This window comes from Orycteropus afer, unplaced genomic scaffold (assembly GCF_000298275.1).
Source record: "Orycteropus afer afer isolate SDZICR_OR568_19922 unplaced genomic scaffold, OryAfe1.0 scaffold00153, whole genome shotgun sequence".
Taxonomy (NCBI): Eukaryota; Metazoa; Chordata; class Mammalia; order Tubulidentata; family Orycteropodidae; genus Orycteropus; species Orycteropus afer.
This window is the reverse complement of record NW_006921740.1, coordinates 4,600,884-4,623,104: the sequence shown is the minus strand read 5'-3', so window position 1 is coordinate 4,623,104 and position 22,221 is coordinate 4,600,884. Positions and strand designations below refer to the sequence as shown.

General features: G+C 34.4%; 1 protein-coding gene across 1 annotated transcript in view; it reads right to left on the bottom strand.

Annotated features, from left to right (window-relative positions):
- The window catches only part of EXOC1 (exocyst complex component 1), a 156,235-nt gene that overhangs the window by 22,816 nt on the left and 111,198 nt on the right, over nucleotides 1-22,221 (bottom strand). Inside the window, exons 8-15 of the mRNA XM_042781704.1 lie at nucleotides 20,496-20,645; nucleotides 14,836-14,941; nucleotides 9,402-9,446; nucleotides 7,815-7,978; nucleotides 7,144-7,251; nucleotides 5,512-5,588; nucleotides 4,756-4,984; nucleotides 810-993 (exon numbers count right to left, since the gene is read on the bottom strand). Coding sequence (XP_042637638.1) covers nucleotides 810-993; nucleotides 4,756-4,984; nucleotides 5,512-5,588; nucleotides 7,144-7,251; nucleotides 7,815-7,978; nucleotides 9,402-9,446; nucleotides 14,836-14,941; nucleotides 20,496-20,645 — 1,063 coding nt within the window. The remainder of the gene's footprint in view (nucleotides 1-809; nucleotides 994-4,755; nucleotides 4,985-5,511; nucleotides 5,589-7,143; nucleotides 7,252-7,814; nucleotides 7,979-9,401; nucleotides 9,447-14,835; nucleotides 14,942-20,495; nucleotides 20,646-22,221) is intronic.

The window sequence follows — 22,221 nt, the reverse complement described above, 5'->3', positions numbered from 1 at the left end:
GTAGTGATACTGCCTCGGAAACCCAAGGAGGGGTCGCTATGAGTCGGGGCCGACTCGACGGCAAATAACAACAACAACAACAACATATATATATATAATTATACAATCCAATAAAGAAAAGCTACTTTGTATACACATGCGCACACACACACAAAATCAAGCAAACATTTGATCATGAAATTTATCTTTTTCCTAGACTTGCTTCCCATGAAAGTATGTTAAGTGAGACAATTCTACTTTCTGTCATTTTTAGCATTCAAAACTGCTGAATATATTTAATCAGATCAGTTGTTTCCAATTAAATGATATGTTCAAACTATTTCTGTAACTTAATTGTGGGATTTGCCACTGGAGGAATGTGAATGATACTTTAAAATCTAAATAAAGTCTCAAAGAGAATAAAGAAGCTAATTTACTTCCTCACGTAACAGGTATGAAAATTGAGGATTAAAAAGGTGAACTGATTTGTTTAGTTATACAGACAGACACTGCTGCCAACGTTCCTAGAAGACTCTTATGAAATGCAACTGAACTTTGGGAAGCCAATTTTTTGTTTCAAAAATGATTTTCAATTTTATATAGTGATATGCCCATATACAACTTAAAATATAAATGGTTCTTTATGGTTAAGAAAAGGCTGTATTTACTGTTTGTTTTCAGAATTTAAGAAATCTTTGATTTCCAAAAACCTACAAAACAAAGACTGTATAGAATTATTGAGCATGTGTATCCCCCAATTTCTAAATGACCAGAAATAATGAAAACAACCAACCAACTAAAAAATTCCTTAGGACACGACCAAAGCTTACCATTAACAAATACTCCTCTGATAAGTTTGGTGTATGCTTTATCTAGATCTCCACGGCGCTCAGCGTTTTTAAAGATTGATTCTGCAAGTCCAGCAAATTCTTCAAATTCAGCAACAAATGGAAGAATTCCTACTTTACTCTTCTTTGAGATCTTTACTTCTTCCATTTGCCTTATTTGGTTACTCTAAAGTTAGGCAGAAAGCAAGGGAGAGAGATAGCCAAGTAACTTAGACACTACAGATAATTATAATAAAATGTATACATCATAGAGGTGGGATATAATTCAGAACCTAGAATGTTTTGGATGCTTACTAACTGAAGATGAATTTTAACAGGAATAATTAAGAAAAACTACTTTTATAGATTTAAGAATACAAAAAATTGTTTTAATTGTCATTTGAGAATCAAAAAATCAAAGAAAAAGCCCAAGTTATTGAAAACAATATAGTCAAGACTTGTGAACCTCAGGTCTTTGGCCAAAGTAAAAACAATCAATGAACATCTCTATCATTTATGAAAGGTAAGTACAAGGCGCTCATCTATTTCTAGTTGGTGGCTATCTGGTAACTTTTGAGAACCACAGACAATTCCATTCTTACCAGTCTAAAATTTCTTTTTGGATAGACAGGTTGTGTAGTAGTATTTTTTTTGGGGTGGGTATGAGGACAGACAGGAAGGATCAGTATTTTTATTATGAATTTGTATTATTTAGTTTTCTGTATATTTATTACTTATTCTAAATTAGTTCAGCAAGAAAGTACTTGCACATAACAGTGGTAAAGTGTAAAAGACATGCTTATACAGACAGAATCTAGACATCTGAATTCAAACAATCCACTCAATTATGAAACAATTGTGGTTTTGTATACTTCTCAGGGAGTCTAGAGTTCTGTGTGGCATTTAAATGCACAAGATACAAATACAAATTATAGTCTGAATATAACTGAACATTAATAGAAAATGTTCTAAATAAGAATTGCCCTCTCTGGCTTTGTGACTGGTAGGGTAGAAAGAATGCATTCCTTTAAGAAAAATCACTAATAAAATCAATCTGTGACAGAAGCATCCAAATTTCTCTCAAGTTGAAGGTACCCCTAATTTCCAGCTGGTAGCCCACTCATTGCCATCACCAGAAGGACACAGGAATATAGTTAAGCCTATTTAAGACTCCAACTGAGACACTACCAGCCCTTTGTCCACGGCAACAACAACAACATATCATTCGTAAGATTTAAGAGTGCAAATCTATGTCACTACAGTGTAAGCAATCTTGAAAAGCAAACAAGGGTAAGAAATGTACTGGATTGCAGGGTCCAGCCTGGTGGTATTTGATGTGTAAGTTAATTTCTAGTTTTAGTTCTAGTTCAGTCTTGATTAGCTTTCTTAGCCCTGTTCTTTGGAGAATACCAGATATGTTGACCTTGGGCACCAGATGAAATTGTCAAACTCAGATGCTATCTTTTCCATTTTCTGTAGCCACATGACATCCATGCTTTTTGCTCACTACACAGATCCATTAACTTTTGAACTTTTTTATGCTGCAAGCCTTGCTCTTACCCCAAACATTAAAATATGTAACACTTACTGAGCACATACAATCTACTGGACACCTCGAGAAGACCTGAGTTAAAGTAAGACAGGGAGGAATGGCAGGAAGCCGAAGGAAGCATCCTTCTCTTTAGTGGCTAGAAGTCCTTTAGAAACACTTGCAATTTAGGAGAAAATGTTAATTTATGCCTTTTCCCAGGTTAATGTTATGTCATTAACCTTGTCCATTAACATTCTTTAATGACCTATTATTAATTACTACTATTACTACCACCACCATTACTATCAGTCATTAAGCCATTCCTCTGTTCCAAAGAATGTGTTAAGTGCTTTATTTGAGCCCATGTCTATATCTAACTGATACTATATCTTTTTTTTTTTTTTTTAACAACTGTGTCCCACTGGGTTGAGAGGTACTGTATGAAGTTGTATTTTACTGTTGTTGCTGTTACGTGCCATCAAGTTGGACCTGACTCACAGCGACTCCTCCTTGGATTTCCGAGGCAGTATTATTACAGAAGTAGATTGCCCCATCTTCCTTCCGAGGAGTGGCTGGTGGGTTTGAACTGCCAGCCTTCTGGTTAGCAGTTAAGTGCCTTAGGCACTACCAGAGTAAAAGCAATTAAGCCTTTATATTCTAGAAATATGTAATCCCCTCATGTTTTAATGTCCCAGCTGTCACATGGGACTCATTTTCTTAGCCTTTGGTAGTTCTTTCTTTTCCTTTTGGCTATATGCCTACAATCAGATCTTCCAGGTAATCACCATCTCTGAAGAAGTCAGGGGATAATAGGAAAAAACTGTAAATGACCAATTTTCATAAGATTTCAAATACAGGTATCCCCACTTTTTAAAAGTGTGCTTTTTGAACGAATACCACTTTGCTTTTATGAAAGGCCTACATTAGTACCTGTTTTTGCTAACCAAAAGAAATCAGTGTTTGTTTTGCAGCAAGCCATTAAAGAGGCAGTATGCACCCTGAGCAGTGAGAGTGACATCACGAAGCTCCTTCTCCAGGAGCCACACTCAGCATCAAGCCGCCATAGCTTTGAACTGTGTCTGTAGACACTATACATGCATTTTAGGTATAAGTGTTACTTGGTATGATTTGGTATGTTATTTTTGGGTCTGGGAATGATCAAACTTTTCCCCATACAAATTAATGGCAATTGCTTCTTTGCTTTACACCATTCTGGCTTATGACAGATTTCATAGGAATGCTCTACTTTACGCCTAGTGGGAGAAACCTGTACCGAGTGAAATAATTTGATAGAGAAGGATGATTAAGGCTATTGAAGTGACAGGAGCTCTGGTGGCATAGTGGTTAAAGCATTTGGCTGCTAACCAAATAGCCAGTGGTTAGAACCCACCAGCTGCTCCAGATAAAGACAAAGCAGTTTACTTTCATAAAGATTTACAGTCTTGGAAAATCAATTCTACTCCTGGAAACTCAGTTCTACTCTGTCCTATAGGGTCACTATGAGTTGGTATCGACTTGATGGCAGTGGTTATGGGTATACTGAGGTGACATTTAAGTTTCTAAGTTTACAAGTTGTTTTTATGCATTAAAAAACCCAATAAATACTATTTTTTAAAAGTATAAAGAATTACAGATCTTAATTAACCTTAATATTTTTAGCTCCTATTACTCTATGGATGTTTAAGAGCTGGATATAAAGTAAAGGTTATATAGCAATTTTAGTGATTACTTTTTCATTTCTTAGAACAAAAATATTCAAAAGATACGTATCTTCTTTTACAAAGTAGGTACATTAATAAAATGAAACTTTTTTTTTTTTTAGGACTTGGTCTAGTTCAACTTATATCCTCAGGCTTACCAAAAGCTAACAGATAATAACAAAGTTATTAATGACTTTTTTCTATTAGATTGCAGATAATCATGATTGTTGGAAGTCCCTATAAGAACAATTTATTCTTAAAAATAAAGCAATACAATTATTATAGTTATGGGTTAAATAATTGAAATAAATTATTAAAATAATCAAATAATTTACACAATTAAAATAACCCAATTATTAATTTTATTATTGGACTATATTAAAGGAATAACACCAATAAATCCAAATTTAGATAGCTTCAAGTGTTCCATTATATCAGTAGTCACTGGTCAGTAAACCAAGGTGTCAGTAATTTACCTAGTGGATCTCTGAGCAGCTGCTTTACCATGCCATCTGTTGCAGAATTTGTCAAGATTCATAGAGTAGAATGGAAACTAGCTCTGTTCAGATATCTTGCAGCCAACACTGTGCTTCAAGGTTTTAGGAGACATGAACAGCAGATCTCCTAGTAGGTAGCTAGAAATCTCTTAATTTAAATACATTTACCTTTTTTTTTTTTAGGTAATACGTAGAATTCTAAATTATTTTTAAAAACTTACAATGCATTTGTCAAAGTTCCTTTTGACAGTCACCAAAACATTTCCCAGTGTAGTACTTAGAAAGGAAGCAGGGTCCACATTTTGTGCAGTCCAGACATGATGACTCATTTTGACTAGCATGTAAAGGGAGTTAAAGCTATCAATTTTGTCTCCTAATGCAATTAGGTTATTCAGTTCTGGCTCAATGCAGCGAAATATTTTAATCATCATTTGGCGGATCATATCCTTCCTGTTCAGAAATCATATAAAATATAGAATGTTATAATCTTCAGGTGAAGTCATCTTCAACTTTAACCCACTTGGTACGTACAAAATGGCTAACGTTTTATATTTCAAACTAAAAATATCCAGATATGAACTAATCCCTCAAAAACAGTTTTCAATATAAAAAATTTTTTTTGAAATTAAGTTTTGTCATTTAAAATAACTTCGTATCATTTGTAAAGCTGGGTCCTGAAATGTGCTTATTGATTTCTGAAAAATACATTGTAATTCAAAGGCTATTTCCTACCAGCAAACGTGCATTAATTGCATTTTCGGTGATTACTAAAGCAAAGACAAGCCAAAGAACTATAAAACAAGACCAATTTTAACTACATCAGTAAAATGTTTAGTAAGACAACAGAAGTGCACGTTGGTGCTCTGAGTGCTGCCAGGTTAGAAAACATCCAGACCCCTCAATGCGCAGCACTATTCTATGCTCAACCTAGGCGGCCCCCCCCACCAAGTAGACAGTAGGTAATAACCAACACATACTCAGACGAGACAGGCAGTGGTGTGCCAGAATTATGTTGCCTTGAAAATGTTCCTCCATCCAGCTCTTCTGCTTCAGTCTGCAAAAATTATTCAGGTACTTTACATAACAAATGACCAACAATTTGACTAGTTTGTAAAACAAAAGCTTGCTCAGTCTTAAAATTCCTAGGGGAAAATACATTATGAAAAATAATGATTTTTACAGGTAGTATTTTACTGATAAAGCTATATAATTCAATATGCTCTTTAAGAATGTTCATGAAATGCTTTGCTCTTATCCAAGGATTATGATGGAGTCGTTTGTGTGTGTGTACATGTGTCTGTGTGTACGTGCACACATGTGAAGGGAAGGAGAAGGGAGGGAGACACAAAGGTGCTCAGGTGAGGCAGGCAGACATAGGGCCGCTTAACAAAATACAGAAAATATTTAGTAACAACTTTCAGGAGAGAATTAAAAAATGAAGGAAATTGCCAACAACCATTCTAACAGAACTTCAGCATTAAAAAAAAATGTTCTCAAAAATTCTTACAGAGGCCAGTAAGGAAGTAAATTTAACAACAGCAACAACAACCTTAATAATAAATGCCAACTATTTGCAATCATCATTTAATTTCTCATTCCCTTCTAAACTACTTTTAAATGTTTATTTCCTGAGGCATAAGTTTATGAGATGACTTTAATTCAAAAATCATTTAATTTGCATTAAGCTTTTAAGTTTTTCAAAATATTCTAGCAAATCTCGCAATTCACTCTTACACTACTTCACAGGCATGAGGAACAGGTACTATAATTTCCATTTTACGATGAGAAAACCTAAGAATTAAGTAATTGGCCTCAAGTCCCATCACTCACAAACAAACAAACTCATTGCCATTGAGTCTATTGCGACTCATAGCCACCCCTCCTTGGGTTTCCTAGGTGGTATCACTAAGGAAGTAGATTGCCCAACCTTCCTTCTGAGGAGGGGCTGGTGGGTTTGAACCGCCAGCCTTCTGGTTAGCAGTCAAATGCCTTAGGCACTACGCCACCAGAGTTCCCTGTGTTGAGTCCTATAACTAGTTAGTAAAAATCTTGTAACAAAGATTCAGATCTTTTGAATTCTCATCAGGCCATCTTTATGTTAGTCCTTGGTATACACACTCAAAAACCATCTTTTTTTTTTTTTTTTTAAAATTATATTCTTTCTTAGTAACTACTAAAATGTGAAAACTGCTATTTAAATAGCTCTCTTCTGCTCAACCCATACACAAGAAGTTCAACTTGAGTTTAAAAGATGCATTCAAAGAACTGTGAGCATTAAGTAACAAGAGTTAATATGTTTAGCTGGTCAGCTATTTATATATATGAATAATTACAGGGCAGAAAATATTTTATTAGTCTTTTAATGTTTCTTTTTTTTTTTTTTAAAATCCACCCTCCCCTACTGATTTAGAGAAAGTTTAGACTTAAGACATTCTGGAATATTAAATTAGATCCCCAAACTCCAACTTTCATTGCTTTTATTCCCTTGTGGTATGACAAAAATCCTTTTAAAAATTCTTATATTGTATACTCTTTTCCTTTCTGTCATGCTATTGAAGTTGTGACCACATATTAATTATAATACTACTCAAAATAAATGTGAACCATACCATAGTTCCAGGCATACTTTGATGTTGCTGCAGTTTGAAAAATTTACTTATGAAGTCCTGTTCTGCCAGACACAGGGGCTCCAGTTCACTTAATACCTGTTCAAATATCTAAAGAAAACCAAAGTGAACCTATAATGAAAGAACTGCATTAAATGTGCAAAATAACATTCCATATTTAATTCACTTTTCAATCTTAATACAATTACAAAGACAAAATCTTCCAAGACTGACTAGGTAATAGGAAAATGTAGAATTAACAAGGCAGAACAAGGCTGTGAACATACCTAAAATAAAACTCACTGTTACTCACTTTGAATCTGGAAAAAGGACATAAATTTTTAAAAATTATTTAATGCAATGCAAAGAGTTATTTTTACAAAAACTATTATTTTCTCTTGGTAGTTGCTCAAAAAACTTAAGTTTTCAGATGCAAGCACTTTATGATTTATAACAAATGAGCTTTAATAAATATTTTTTGTTACTTAATTGGTAATTCCCATTTCAGCTGCCATTTTACCAAGTATACTTTTTCAGATTCAGAATTGGAAAGTAAATGTTTAAGAGAGCCAACAGAGCCTAAATCTTTGAACACATTTAAAGCACTAGCAAACTGCTACTAGGAAAGAAAACTATTATTAATGTTTAAGTATTTATTTGTTATTTTACTTTACCTTATCAAATTTGGTTCTGTCCGCAACATCAAGATCGGAGGTGGACATGTTTCCCATATCCAACAAGGAAGATGACTGAGATCTGCGATTTCCTGAACTCTGAACACTGAGCTTATTTAGACTAGAAGTAGATCCAGTTAATTTCCCAGAACTTCCATGAAGACCTAAGATAAATAATAAAACTTTGAAAGTTGTGACCTCCATAAAGAAAAGATTCATAGCATAGATCACACCTATCTTCCACTGTCTTGGTCTTCTATGGCTTTGTGAGCTATTATTTGCCATGTGGGACACATTAAAGAGTGTTCTTATCTTTCATTAACATTTGTGTCCTGCTTCTCAGCATAATGTAAACAGAAGTGAAAAATGCAGATTCATAGAATAGGACTGAAAGGGATCTTAAAGATAATATAGTCTATGCAGGCCCAAGCCAATTAAAAGATAAAGCTGCCTGGTGATATCTCTAGACTGAAATAGATCAGGGTTTCTTTCTCATTTAAAAGACATGAATATGGATGAAGGTCACTGATCCCTTAGTGTACGAACTCACATGTCTCTGTTATATTTCTCAAGAAAACTGCCATATCCCAATAATACTGTCTCCACATTAAATCAATATAATAGGTTAAGCCATGCAAAACCGACAATACTTGATCATTCTTGATGAATCAAAAAGTCAACTGCCTGTGGTTCAACTTAACACATTCCTGAAGCCAGAGACTCTGCTTTTATAATTACTGAACTACTTACTTACAGTTCTTTAAAAACTAAACAAAGACAAAAAAAAAAAATATGCTGGAAACCTGTTACAGTTAAGATAAAACTAAAATGTAACACATAACATCACCAACCGTATTAGTCTGGTATTTAGGTATTATCCATCACAGCCATTAAGAAAAATGAGATGTTGCCAGACAATATCCTATATACATTAAGGAACTCAAACCAAAACCAAACTCACTGCCGTGGAGTCAGATTCGACTCATAGTGACCCCTCCTTGGGTTTCCGAGGCAGTATCACTACAGAAGTAGATTGCCCAACCTTCCTTCTGAGGAGTGGCTGGTGGGTTTGAACTGCCAGCCTTCTGGTTACCAGTCAAATGCCTTATTTTTATAAGAAAATGTGATGCTTTTATTCAAAATTAAATATAAATAATCATTAAAATAAATATTTTTTTGAGTATTTATCAGTTAACCTGTATTATTTGCTGATAGTCAAAAAGGACATATATTCTGATGATAAAACAGAAGAATGAAAGGTAAACTTTGGCTTCAATATGTAAAATCTGACCATATCTATAAGAGTTTTTAAACACAGCCTGAAAATAGAAGTACAATAGTTAAATCTTTTCATGTATTTCTGTCACAATATTCTACCACCTGACATAATTTTAACTACAGTACATATTTCTTAGATATAGCCGTATCATTACCATTGTGTTGGTTTTCTTTCACCAATACCTGGAAACTTAGAGCAATCAATATTTTTGGTGTCAACTTTTTTTTTTAAGACAAAGAACTAATCTCTACACATTACACAAATAAACATACATTGAGAATTCCTACTAATACACTAAGCATACTCACTCTCTGTTTCCTGTTTGACAGCACTTTCTTTTCGAGGCAGTGTAGCTGTGATGGATTAGGTTGCAAGCATCAAAGACAAAGACAAGTTAATAAACTGCATTTTGCACAAACCATGCACAAGAGGAAGTTAAGCTCTAGTTTAAAAGACACATGCAAAGAACCATGAGCATCGAGTAATGAGAGGTGCAAACACATGTTTAGTTGGCCAGCTACTGTTCGAGAAATTATGAGAAAAAAACTTTACTAGCCTTTTAATGCATTTTTTTTTAACTTAAATATTCAGGAAAAATGTCTGTATTTGTAACCCTGACCCATATACATTTAAGTGATTTTTTTTTTTTTTTTAAGTTTATGAAGATAGTACACTTAAGTTTAAAAGACTATATTTGGAAGTTTTTTGAGAAATATAATTCAAGTTTATTCTCTGCAACTAAATAGAACTATAGAATATAGAAAGAATATTTTGAGAAATATAATTCAATTTAATACAGTGGAAATTCATGAGAATGAGGCTGTACATTTAGATATTAAATGTATCAGTGGTCTCACATGCCCTGAAATGAATCTCCACTGTCATAAATGATTTCATACTATATCTGATAAAATTATGGAAATAGGGCTTTAAAACCATTTAAAAATTAAATATCAAGTTGAATTACTTAGTAACTAGCTTTGTAAACACCTAGAATGAAAGGCATATATCATAACATGAATTATCAGATGAGTGAATGAAAGGGTAAAACTAAAGGAACAGGTATAATAAAAGAATCTGAGCTCTTGTATTATCATTTGACATTTCTTTTATTCTAACACTTTTCTCTATATTTATCATATAAATTTTAGAGATTACCTTTTGAAATATTCTAGACTTAAAATTATAAGTTAATGTGAAAAGTAAGAAGAAAACCAGAATGAATGAAGCAGAAAATTAAAGAACACTATGTTGTTGTTGTTGTTGTTTGCCGTCGAGTCAGCCCTGACTCATAGTGACCCCTCCTTGGGTTTCCGAGGCAGTATCACTACAGAAGTAGGATTGCCCAACCTTCCTTCCGAGGAGTGGCTGGTGGGTTTGAACCACCAGCCTTCTGGTGAGCAGTCAAGTGCCTTAGGCACTATGCTACCAGAGCTCCTAAAGAACACTATAAGTATAACCTAAAAATATTTTTGAAACAGAGAACAATGTGTCAACTGATACTATCCCTGCAATACAAAACCACACTTAAAAGGCAAAAGTCAAAGCATAAGCTACTAACTTGTCACACCAGAGACATGTATATCCTCCCATCCATGGCCACCTGAAACTCAAGGAAATATCAAACAATATGGCAAACAGAGATCATGTTGGAGCTACCAGCTAGCCATTTCAACAGTACCTTAAGGTGTCACTATGCTATGTTCAGAAAGTGGCATCAGGATTGGAGAAGGACTCATTAACAACCTGGGATATGCAAATTGCACAACCTTGCTTGTTAAAAGTGAAGAGGACTCGAAGCACTTACTGATTAAGATCAAAGACTATAGCTTTCAGTATGTATCACACCTTAACATAAAGAAATCAAAAATCCTCACAACTGGACAAATAAGCGACATTATGATAAACAGAGAAAAGAATGAAGTTGTCAAGGATTTCATTTTACTTGGATCCACAATCAATACCCATGGAAGCAGCAGTCAAGAAATCAAATGACGTATTGCACTGGGCAAATCTGCTGCAAAAGACCTCTTTAAAGTGTTACAAAGCAAAGTGTCACCTTAAGGACTGAAAAACATCTGATCCAAGCCATGGTATTTTCAATCCCCTCATATGCATGTGAAAGCTGGACAATGACTAAGGAAGACCAAAGAAAAAACAATGTATTGGAATTATGGTGTTGGCTAATAATACTGAATAAACTATGTACTGTCAGAAGAATGAACAAATCTTTCTTGGAAGAAGTATACCCAGAATGTTCCTTAGAAGCAAGGATGGCAATACTTTGTCTCATGTACTTTGGACATTTTTTTTTTTTAAGTATTACAGAATTGTGTATGTAATAGTATTTGGTTTTGTTGCCTTTAACTCTTTACTTTGACATGTTCTTAAGAGGGGCCAGTCTCTGGCGAAGGACAGAGGATCAGCAAAAAAAGGAAGACCCTCAACAAAACTGACTGAGAAAGTGGCTGTACAATAGGCTCAAACATAGCAACAACTGTGAGGATGGTGCAGAATTAGGCAGTGTTTCATTCTGTTGTACATACGGTTGCTGTGAGTTGGAACTAACTGACAGTTCCTAACAGCAACAACAATGGTATGTTCTCCAATACCAGAGAAAGGCCAAGACTTCATATAGTTATCTTTACTTAGTAGCCAATAAAGAATATAGTACTAGTAAAATAATAAACAACTTCCTGCTGTCGAATTGATTTTGACCCATAGCAACCCTATAAGACAGAGTAGAATGACCCTATAGAGTTTCTAAGGCTGTAATCTTCATGGGAGCAGCTTGCCACATCTTTCTCCTATGGAGTGTCTGGTGGGTTCCAACCACCAACCTTTTGGTTAGCAACTGAGTGTTTAACCATTACACCACCAGGGCTCTTTATGTTGTTGTTGTTGTTAGGTGCCATCCAGTCTGTTCTGACTCCTAGCGACCCTATGTACAGCAGAACAAAATACTGCCTGGTCCTGCACCATCCTCATAATCGTTACCATGTAAGAAAGAGCCCATTGCTGCAGCCTCTGTATGCATCCTTCTCCTTGAGGGTCTTCCTCTTTTTCACTGACATTACAGTTAACCAAGCATGATATCATTCTCTAAGAACTGGTGCCTCCCGATAACGTGTCCAAAGTAGGTGAGATGAAATCTTATCATCCTCTGTCCTAAGAAGCATTCTGACTATATTTTTGCCAAGACAGATTTGTTCATTCTTCTGGTAGTCCATGGCATATTCAATATTTCCCCCAACACAAATGTATCAAATCATATATATGTTCTATTTGGCTACAGAGAATATTTTTTTAAAAAACTTACTTTTAAAAATAATTATTCTTTTTAAAAATAAAAATTCCTTTTGCCTGCCATTTCATTAAGTATATTTTAGAATACAGAGGAAAAGAAAAAAACCTCAGTAAAATATAAATTCTGATAGAAAAATCCCATAAATTTGAGGATTTCAAAGTAGACCAATTAATAAAATAAAATAAAATGATATACAAAAACACCTTGTCACAAAGAAAGGATTCTTTCCAGATACCTTTAATTTACTTTGATTATTTGAACTAAGTAGATGTTGAAGATGGCAACACAGATAAACACTGCTTCAAAAATAGATGAGGACTCCCCTGAATATCTCCCCTATAGGAGAGTCAAACTGACTTTCACTTCTCATCAGCGTCTATGACCCAGAATTCCCAGAGCATGTATAAAACAAAATAAATTTTATTTATAATCACTTAATTTTGACTCAATGAAATGTTATCTTTCTAAAATTTCAAGTTTTTATTTTAAGTATAATTACTATTAAAAATTCACTTAATTTCAATCATTGAAAATATACCTTAAATTTTAAAAAATGCACATTCTATCTTATTCAGAACTTTTCAAGCCATTTGAATTTATCTTTTTATCTTGCTTTATCTTTAAAATACTAACTAATAGAGTTAGATCTTCAAAGATGAACTGAAAATTGTTTATCTTCTGAACTCTACTTACTGTTTAGTTTTTTTTTTTTATCTGATGAGGTCAAAATAACTGACACTGTAATTTTCTTGTGTCATCAGTTAACACAAATTACTCTCCTATTCCTTATCTCATTATTTAATACATATATAAATGACATAAAATTTTAATTGTTTTAAAATTATAAACTACCTTTTAAACCTATATTATATTAATTAAAAATATTTTTAACAAGATAATTAAAAACCTTAATGGGTTGGAAAACATAAAAAAAACATGTCTAGTAGGTTAATGCAATGATACCATTAAGACATTATATTTGATTTAAATTGTATTTTTATTATGTTATTTATCTTAATGTGGGTCTTAGGCTTGGCAAACTATTATGCTACTGGGATTTATGTCCTGCTCAGGTGGTATTTTAAAATATTTCCCTTTTACTTCTACTTTTCATACACTGAAGAAGAGTTTTCCTAAAATAAAATGGTTCACTAACAAGTGATGACAGATATACTTAATGAAAACATTAAACATGTAACTGCATTAATAATATGCTGTTTACTAAAAAAAAGCATAACATATCCACAGTGAAAACATCAACAGGGATATAAACACAGTGCCGTTTAAGAACAATTAACCTTTAGGATGAGTTAGCATTTCTGTTTCCAACAGCCTATTGCCCCAAGATTTCTAATGAGCATCTTTACCGAAGTATAGGATATTTGAATTCACAGACGCAAACCACTGCAAATGTCTGGACAAGTATAACCAATACATTAGTATTGCATTTTTTAAAAAACCATAAATGACAAAACAATTTCGTACTAAGATAGTTTTCTTTGTCCTAAAGAAAACAACGGGAATATGTGTTAACAATTTTCAATCCTGTTTCCTGATTATTGAAGTTGCTTAGGGCATAGGCTCCTTTCAACAAGCAAATGCTAAACTCATTATTCTAAAGGGGAACTATGCAGACACACTGAGGAGTACACATGAGAGCCATTTAAGGCCAGGTTTTGACTTGATTAAGCACAGAACTCCATCCAAAAGGAACTCCAGGGATGGGTACATGCAAGAGCAGAATGTGGCCTCGGCAAATCACCAACCTCACAACTTGATACTTTCACTGGCTATCCTTCCAAATAATGTTTGTTTGCTTTCCCCATTTAACATATTTAGAAGCAACAAAAAATATGCTTCAAAAATATCTCTTTGGAAAAATAAGATATAATCAGAGGTGAAATTTGGGTGATATTGCTATAGCCCCTTAGCAGGGGAGAAAACACTGAAGCTTTCTTTCTGATTCAAAAAAGCCAGTGAGAAGTAAAGAGAAGCCAGGAATCGCTTTCATTTCCCTGCAGAGAGCAATGACTCAAGAGATCAGTGACTTGCCCCCAAATGGTTATAAACAGATCTTTTAGGAGTCAGAAACTGAACTCTCAACATGTCTTAGTCTAATATTTTCTCTACCAGCTGCATTTCATTTTCTGGTCAACCGATTTCCCTATGAATACATATTTTAATTACAGTGGGAATATACAACTGAGTATCTGTCAGTCAGACTACAGAATTTTAATTGGTAAAAAACACACTGGCAGTTATAATTATTTGTTCTATGAAGCACCTAAAAATCAAAGCAATATCGTTAGACTCACTCTTTCATTACTTCTGTATCTTATTCCATCATCCCTAAAAAGTCTTAGAAATTTTTTTGTCATAAATAAAACCGTTTTTAAAATGAAAAGAAGAAAATGAACTGCAGTGCCTCAGCTTACCAAACTTCTTGCTTTCTTTAGTTGTCCCTGTCATCTTGATCTTTGCAACTTCAAAAAAATCTTTGATTTCTCTCTCATATAGACGTGATAAATAATCCATGTAATTCTTAAAATAAAAAATGAATTTATTAATAAAACAAATATAACAATTCCAGTTTTCAATCCCCCCAAATCCTAGATGCTTGTTTTAAAATTTTGCAATCTAAAATTCTGATGTATTTCATAGGCTATAAAAAGCAGGTGATTTTCTGTCTTTAAAAAAAAATTGAATAGGCATTGTAACTTATCAACAACTTACAAAAATATGAAATCGAACATAATCCCAATTGTATTTTCATATTACTTTTCACACGTTTTAAATATAATTTCAGTCATACTGTGTGGGCTATTTGAGTTAGAGCTACATTCACATACAAAGTACATGTATTTCTCCAGTCTCCATGATTTCTTTTAATGACTGCACAGTATTGTGCTTTGTTGATATATACAATTTAGTAAATAAAACCCTAATATAGGACACTTAAATGGTTGTGATGTTTTGCTATGATAGACAATGGTACAATAAGCTTTTTGTCTCTGATGAACAGTTTCCTCAGAAAATTTCTTGAGCTTAGAATTTCAGGCCTGAAGAGTATGGGAGTCTTTGTGAGTCTTTCTCCTTAATGCCATTTTGCGTTAAATACAGTGTCAATGGAAATGAAGGAATACGTTTAGTTTCCCTGAACCCTTGTCGGGATGGGGATATTACCTAAAACAGGTTATTGTCAAAAAGAATTTAATTAGTATATCCTGTAATTTTCATAATGAAATAATTCATTTCCTTAAAATGAATTTGATTCATTCTTGCTTAAATGAAAAAAATATTACTTAGCATACAAATGCATTTATTAATCATCTGGTTATTATGACACAAAAATATTTTGTACCCCCAGGAAAGATTCCTTAATAGTGGAAGACCATAGGTTTTTCCAAGCCTGGTTGGGCAATCTATTTCCGTAGTGATACTGCCTTGGCAACCCAAGGAGGGGTCGCTATGAGTCGGGGCCGACTCGACGGCACATAACAACAACAAGTTAAATGCTATAGAAAAACTCTGACTAAATTTAAGTAAATCCACAGCAGAAAACTTGTACCTGGCTCTTCTTTAAATTTAGCATAGAATCTAAGCTTCAATTTTCATTATTATTTCAAATTAACATATTCATTTTTAGAACACGTTTAACTTCCTTTAAATATCAGGTACACTTTTCAATAGACACATATAATGTAAGTACTTGAATACTGACTCTTATTTCACATAGATTTTCTTAACATATTTTATAGATATATCCTTATAAAATATTTGTACTAAATATAATACAGATCTTCTCTTTCTCAATTAGTCGTACACATTTCCCACATAATCTCTGTAAGAAAACTTAGTCAAAGGAGTAATTCTTTGTACACAACTTTAAAAGCAAATATAAATGAAAACATACCCTAAAATTAATTCCTATTTCATTGAGCTGTCTCCCTTTTTCAATACTACTCAAATGGCTTTTTTTTCCAAGTACTCAAAAGAATTCACTATGGGAAAGGCCACCAATAGATGCGACTCTATCAGTTCATTCACTTGCCAAATACTGAAAGCTCTCTCTCACTGTGTGTGTGTATTCCTCTTAGTACCTTATACACAGCACCTAACTTAAAGATTAGCAATCATGTGTTCAAGTATTCTGGAAACTCTCTCAACTTTACTTTGTGCTGACTGGAGATTCTTACATACACCTCCATGTTTTACTTTTTTTTTTTTAACACAGTAAATTCTACAAATGCAGAACTGAGGTTGAGAAAAGATGTCTGAATCATCTTCAAGTTTGACTGCCAATCTCAGGAGTTTATTCAGAGAGAAGGCTCATATCCTACCCAAGCATGGATGGACCATCTTTATTATTGATTGCCCTACATGCATAACCCAGAGCCACAGATAGGGGGACGGGAGGAAGATATCTTGCATGTACTCATCATAGTCCTGGGGAGGAGGATATCTGGGTAGTTGAGCTATATGATCAGTGTATCCCTATTTTCCACAAGCCCTAATTATGCATACCCAAAATCAGGGCTTTGCTTAGATACGGCTGGAGCCATGACTACTGATTCTTATCCCTAAAGAATTTGGAAATCTGGAGAAGGATGGCTTTTCCTGTTCCTGCCAAGACTTATGAGCTGTGTACACCCAATCAAGCTACAAATAGTTACCTGGATTTAATTATTATTTGTTACTAAAGAAACACTGGTTTGTTTTCATCTTTTATTCTTTTTTAAAGAAAAAAGTTCCTGTTTTTGCCATTTTAACAACCAAATGAGACTATGAAGTATAAAATATTTGTCAATAGTTCAAACCACAGGATCCAGCAACATTCCTGGGAAATGTCAATTTCATAGAAAAGATCTTTGTCAATCAAAATATACTTAGCACAGAATGACTCCATAAATTATCTCTAGGTTGGCTGTTGTCTTGTTTCTTCACTTGAAATTACATTCATGAATACTGCATTATATATAAAGATGGGGCCATAATACTCACTGAGAACACAATTAGACAAAAAGCTTATTGATTACTTATTTGAATATTCACTAGGGGATAAAGCACTTGTTGGCACAAAACTCTTAAGGAGACATAATTTATGTTTAATTATTCAAAATATTAATGCTCCTAAACTTCAAAAGGCAAAGAATTCCAGTAATGTAAATATTTTCCTTAAGATATCTCCAAATCAGAATTGTTGAATGAAAACAAAACAAAACAAAACAAAATATAACAGTAAAGCTGTATATCACTTAAAAGACTGATTTTAAGAAATAAAAGAATCTTACCTCAAATAGTTAGCCAGGTATTACGCACATAAATATCTCAGGGGATGAACACCCTTTTTGAAAGCATTTTAATTATAATTTTTATATTAATATTTTAAACTTACTATTATTTTAAATGGGAGCTCTGGTAGCATAGCGGCTAAGGCACTTGACTGCTAACCAGAAGGCTGGCAGTTCAAACCCACCAGCCACTCCTTGGAAGGAAGATGGGGCAATCTACTTCCGTAGTGATACTGCCTCAGAAACCCAAGGAGGGGTCGCTATGAGTCGGGTCCGACTTGATGGCATACAACAACAACAACATTATTTTAAATAATATATATTTTGCCAAAGTTTATGTCTCCCTTCCTAAGATCTCAGTGTACTAGTAGAGGGAGTCAAATTTTACTTTAAATGAGCAAAGGCACTTCAAAGAGAAAATCCAGAAAGACAGGGATATTTAAGAATGTCCTATTGGTAAATACACTGACATTACAGCATGGTTAGGAAGGCAGAATCTGGCCTTTTCTTGCCATCACCCCTCTCATAAATTCCTACCTAACCCTTCTGCCTTCACCTGAAACCTGCACCTAAGATGCTTGAAAGGAGTTGTAATAATTATTTTATTTAGAATAAAGATAAAATGGGTTCATGTATAAAAAAACAATCCTTAAGAGAATGAAGAAAGTGTCTCTCTCTGAATAAAACTACACAAATACTAGCAAAACTAGCAAAAAATGAGAAGATTTTGTTATCCAATTCCCAATTAGGATATTTTTGGTCACAAGCACATGGGTGTAGGGGAAGAGCCTTTCCGTTAACAATCCCAATAGTCTCACTCCACAGTGAGAAAATATATCGGTCTTTCAAATTCAAGAACATCTTTTAGGGTCCTTCTGCCTACATAATTCAATTATTACTAATTATTAAAATGGTTTATTCATTACTTGGATTTCTATTCTTAAACTCCAAAATCATAACAACTTACAAATAAAAGATTTTAAATGTTTCCCAGTAAACTTAAGAATTTTAATTATACTGCTCTTTAACCAGGAATATCCAAAATACTATCAGCTATGTCTGAGTTAGATAGATGGCAATTCTTTACTCCATTTTTTAAAAAAGGTGCCATGGCCGATTCCTATAGTAAATAAAGGTCCCAGCACAATTGCTGGTAAAGTATCATACTTAGTGCTTCCTACCACAATGGTCATTTATTAAATCAAAGATCCATTGCTCAAAGCCTCCCCATCTGACTTACTGTAAAAGCCAAATCCAAGGTCCACAGGGCCTCCCTATTTGCCCTGCCCTGTCCCACCCCTTAAGTTGCTGATCTGCTCTTCCATGGCTCTGCCCCTAGCTCACTGTGTTCCAACCACACTGGCCTCCTCGCTGCTCTTCAAACATACTTAGCACGCTCTTGCCTTAGGGCACTGTGCCATGTCCGGAATGTTTTCTCCCCAAAACCCACATTACTTCCACCCTCTGATCTTTTAAATCTGTGCTCAAAAGTCACCTTTCCTTGACACCTTCTCTTACCATCCTTATTTGAAAATGGAACCTGCCTCCAGTCCCAGCATTTCCCTCCTTCCTTGCTTTATTTTCTCCATAGCACTTAGCACCTTCTAAAACTCTACATAATTAACGTTCTGCCTGCCTTCTCCACTAGAATGTGCACTCTAAAAAGGCAAGTAATGGTAGCCCTCTTGGCATCATCAGGCTCCTTCTGCTTCTGGAGGCTCTGTTTCGATTTATGTTCTCTCTCAATTCCTACAAAATGTGCCTGGTTCAAGACTTCATTTCATCTGAATTATTACATCAGGTACTTAATTAATTTCCCCATCTAGTCTTTCCCTGTTTGAGAGATGCTGTTAGGGCCATGGCTCATCTTGTTCAACATCATTTTTCAGCATGCAGAATGTGAAATTTCTGCTTCTGTCAGGCTTATATCCCTTCACTGTCCTAAGAAAATGGCATCTATTTTTCCTGCCCTTATTTGGACATCTTACTCTCCACCTCTGCAATGCTCTGCCTCTTATTTCCGGCTTATTTAAAACCATCTGTTGTTTCAAGTCCAATATCTTCCATAAAGTCTTCCCCAATGGCTTCAGAACAGTGATTTTTCCCTTTTCTAAACTGCCATATATTTAAACTCTTTTCCAGTTTAGCACTTCATTTTTGACTGACTGTTTTATGTATGACTATTCTTCCCAGGTAGACTTAAAGCTCATTAGACATAGAGGCTGGAGGCCTGGAATAGCTGAATGCTTGGTTAATAAAGAATCACTTGTTGTTATGTGCCATCCGACTCATAGCGACCCCTCCTTGGGTTTCCGAGGCAGTATCACTGTGGAAGTAGATTGCCCAACCTTCCTTCTGAGGAGTGGCTGGTGGGTTTGAAATGCCAGCCTTCTGGTTAGGAGTCAAGTGCCTTAGACACTACACTACCAGAACCCTTAAAGAGGCACTTAGTACTTGCTTAATAGAAGAGACTGTAAATTCTTAGGGGGCAAATACATCATTCAACCATCTTCATACTCCTTATAGTTTCTAGTTTGTACACTACATACAAAGAAACTTAGGAAATAATTACAGCATTTAACTTATAGTATTTTATACTGAAGCTCAATATTTAGCTCTTCCTTATCCAAGTAATAAAATAAATGTTATCACTGGTTAATGAGCACTCAGAAATTGAATAATTTTCTGCTTTTGGAAAAAAGGCATGACAGTATTTCAAATGTCACTTGGGGAATTGAACACATGCTTTCTTGTTTCAAAGGCTATGCTCTATACTCAGTGAGTCATTTTTGTCAAGTCCATACCTTTGTTAGTCCCTCATATTTTCCATAATCTGTATTCTTTAGCCATTCCATTAGCTTGGCATATCGCAGCAAATCTCGATGGAATGGATGATGGTTAGGTAAAGTCAGTTCAATAGAGTGTTGAGCAAGAGTTGAACTCTGATCATGACCCTAGAGTGAGTAAATAATAAATATCACTGACAGTACCAAGATACATTGTTACAACTGAAAATTCTAAACAATGTGCAAATGTGCACAAGCAAAACCAACAAAGCATATAAAAATAAAAACCAAGTACTTACTTGTCTTTTTTCATCCTGTTAATATCAACTGAACACCATCATCATAAAATAACCATAAACAGGTTATTCAGATAAACCAACTCTTCATTCTATCTTCTAAATGAGTTGGAAAAAATTGTTTTGAGTATGTCTCTCCCAAACCATATCATTTTTATAAATTACTAAGCAAATAAACTTCATAATATAGACTGTATTAAGAAACATACCAAATAGGAAAGTGATTCAAAACAGAATTTCTGCATTATGGTATTCCCATTAAAATCTACACATTTTAAACAGATAAAAATATATAATATGTAGGAATTTAGAGAGGAAGAACCATAGAGGACTATATTCTAGATTTTCTGAGATAATTCCTAATAATAATGTGAGTTTAACTGTTTCCATTCAAGTTACTTGTTAAATAACCATGTAAGATTTTGTTTTTATGCCTTAAAAATACTTTCATATGCATAACTTAGTAAGTTAACAAACAGCCTTAGACCGATGTTGGAAAAAATAGTCCTGATGATCTCTTTTTCGGATGATCTAATAATCTTATTTTCTAGAAGAAACTGAAGCTCATTACGTTAAATGATACTCAGGGCACACAGAAGAAAAGATAAAATTAGAATGCTGGTCGTCTGAGTCTCATCTCTGTTTTCTTTTAAAAACATGTCAAATAAAATCATTTTAATGAGACTCAAAAACCGAAATTGCTTACTAGTTGCTAGTTAAAAAAAAAAATCTATGAAATTCTTTTTAAACAATCTAGATCTCTTTCTTCGCTATTTACTTGGTCAACATTTACTACTAAGAAGTCTAAGCCAGTGTCTAAGAGATAGAGAACTGACTCCAAGGAGGCAGCTCTTCTCCAGTCGTATTTTGAGCGCCTTCCAACCTGAGGGGCTCATTTTCTGACACTGATCAGACAATGTTTCAGAGCTCCTCATAAAGTTTTCCAGTAATATATCAGACAGTGTTTCACTGCTATTCATAAGGTTTTCACTGGCCAGTTCTTTGATACATGGATGGCCCCTTCTTTCTTCCCAGTCTGTCTCAATCTGGAAGCTGTGCTGAAACGTGTCCACCATAGGTGACTCTGCTGGTATTAGCTTCCATCCTCACAGAAACATTCAAGCCACTGAAGTACAACAAACTGACAGATGAGTGGGGGACCCTACACTTCACCAAGCACAGTATCTTTCTCCAAGGACTGGTTCCTCTGACAACATGACCAAAATAGGTGGGAAATATCTGGCCATTCTCACTTCTAAAAGAGCATTCTGTCTGTACTTCTTCCAGGACAGATTTGTTCATTCTTCTGGAAGTCCAAGGTATTGTCAGTATTCTTTGCCAATAGCACATTCAGAGACATAAGTTCTTCTGTGGTCTTCCTTATTCATTGTCCAGCTTTCACATTTGTATGAGGCTACTGAAAATACCATGGCTTGGGTTAGGCATAT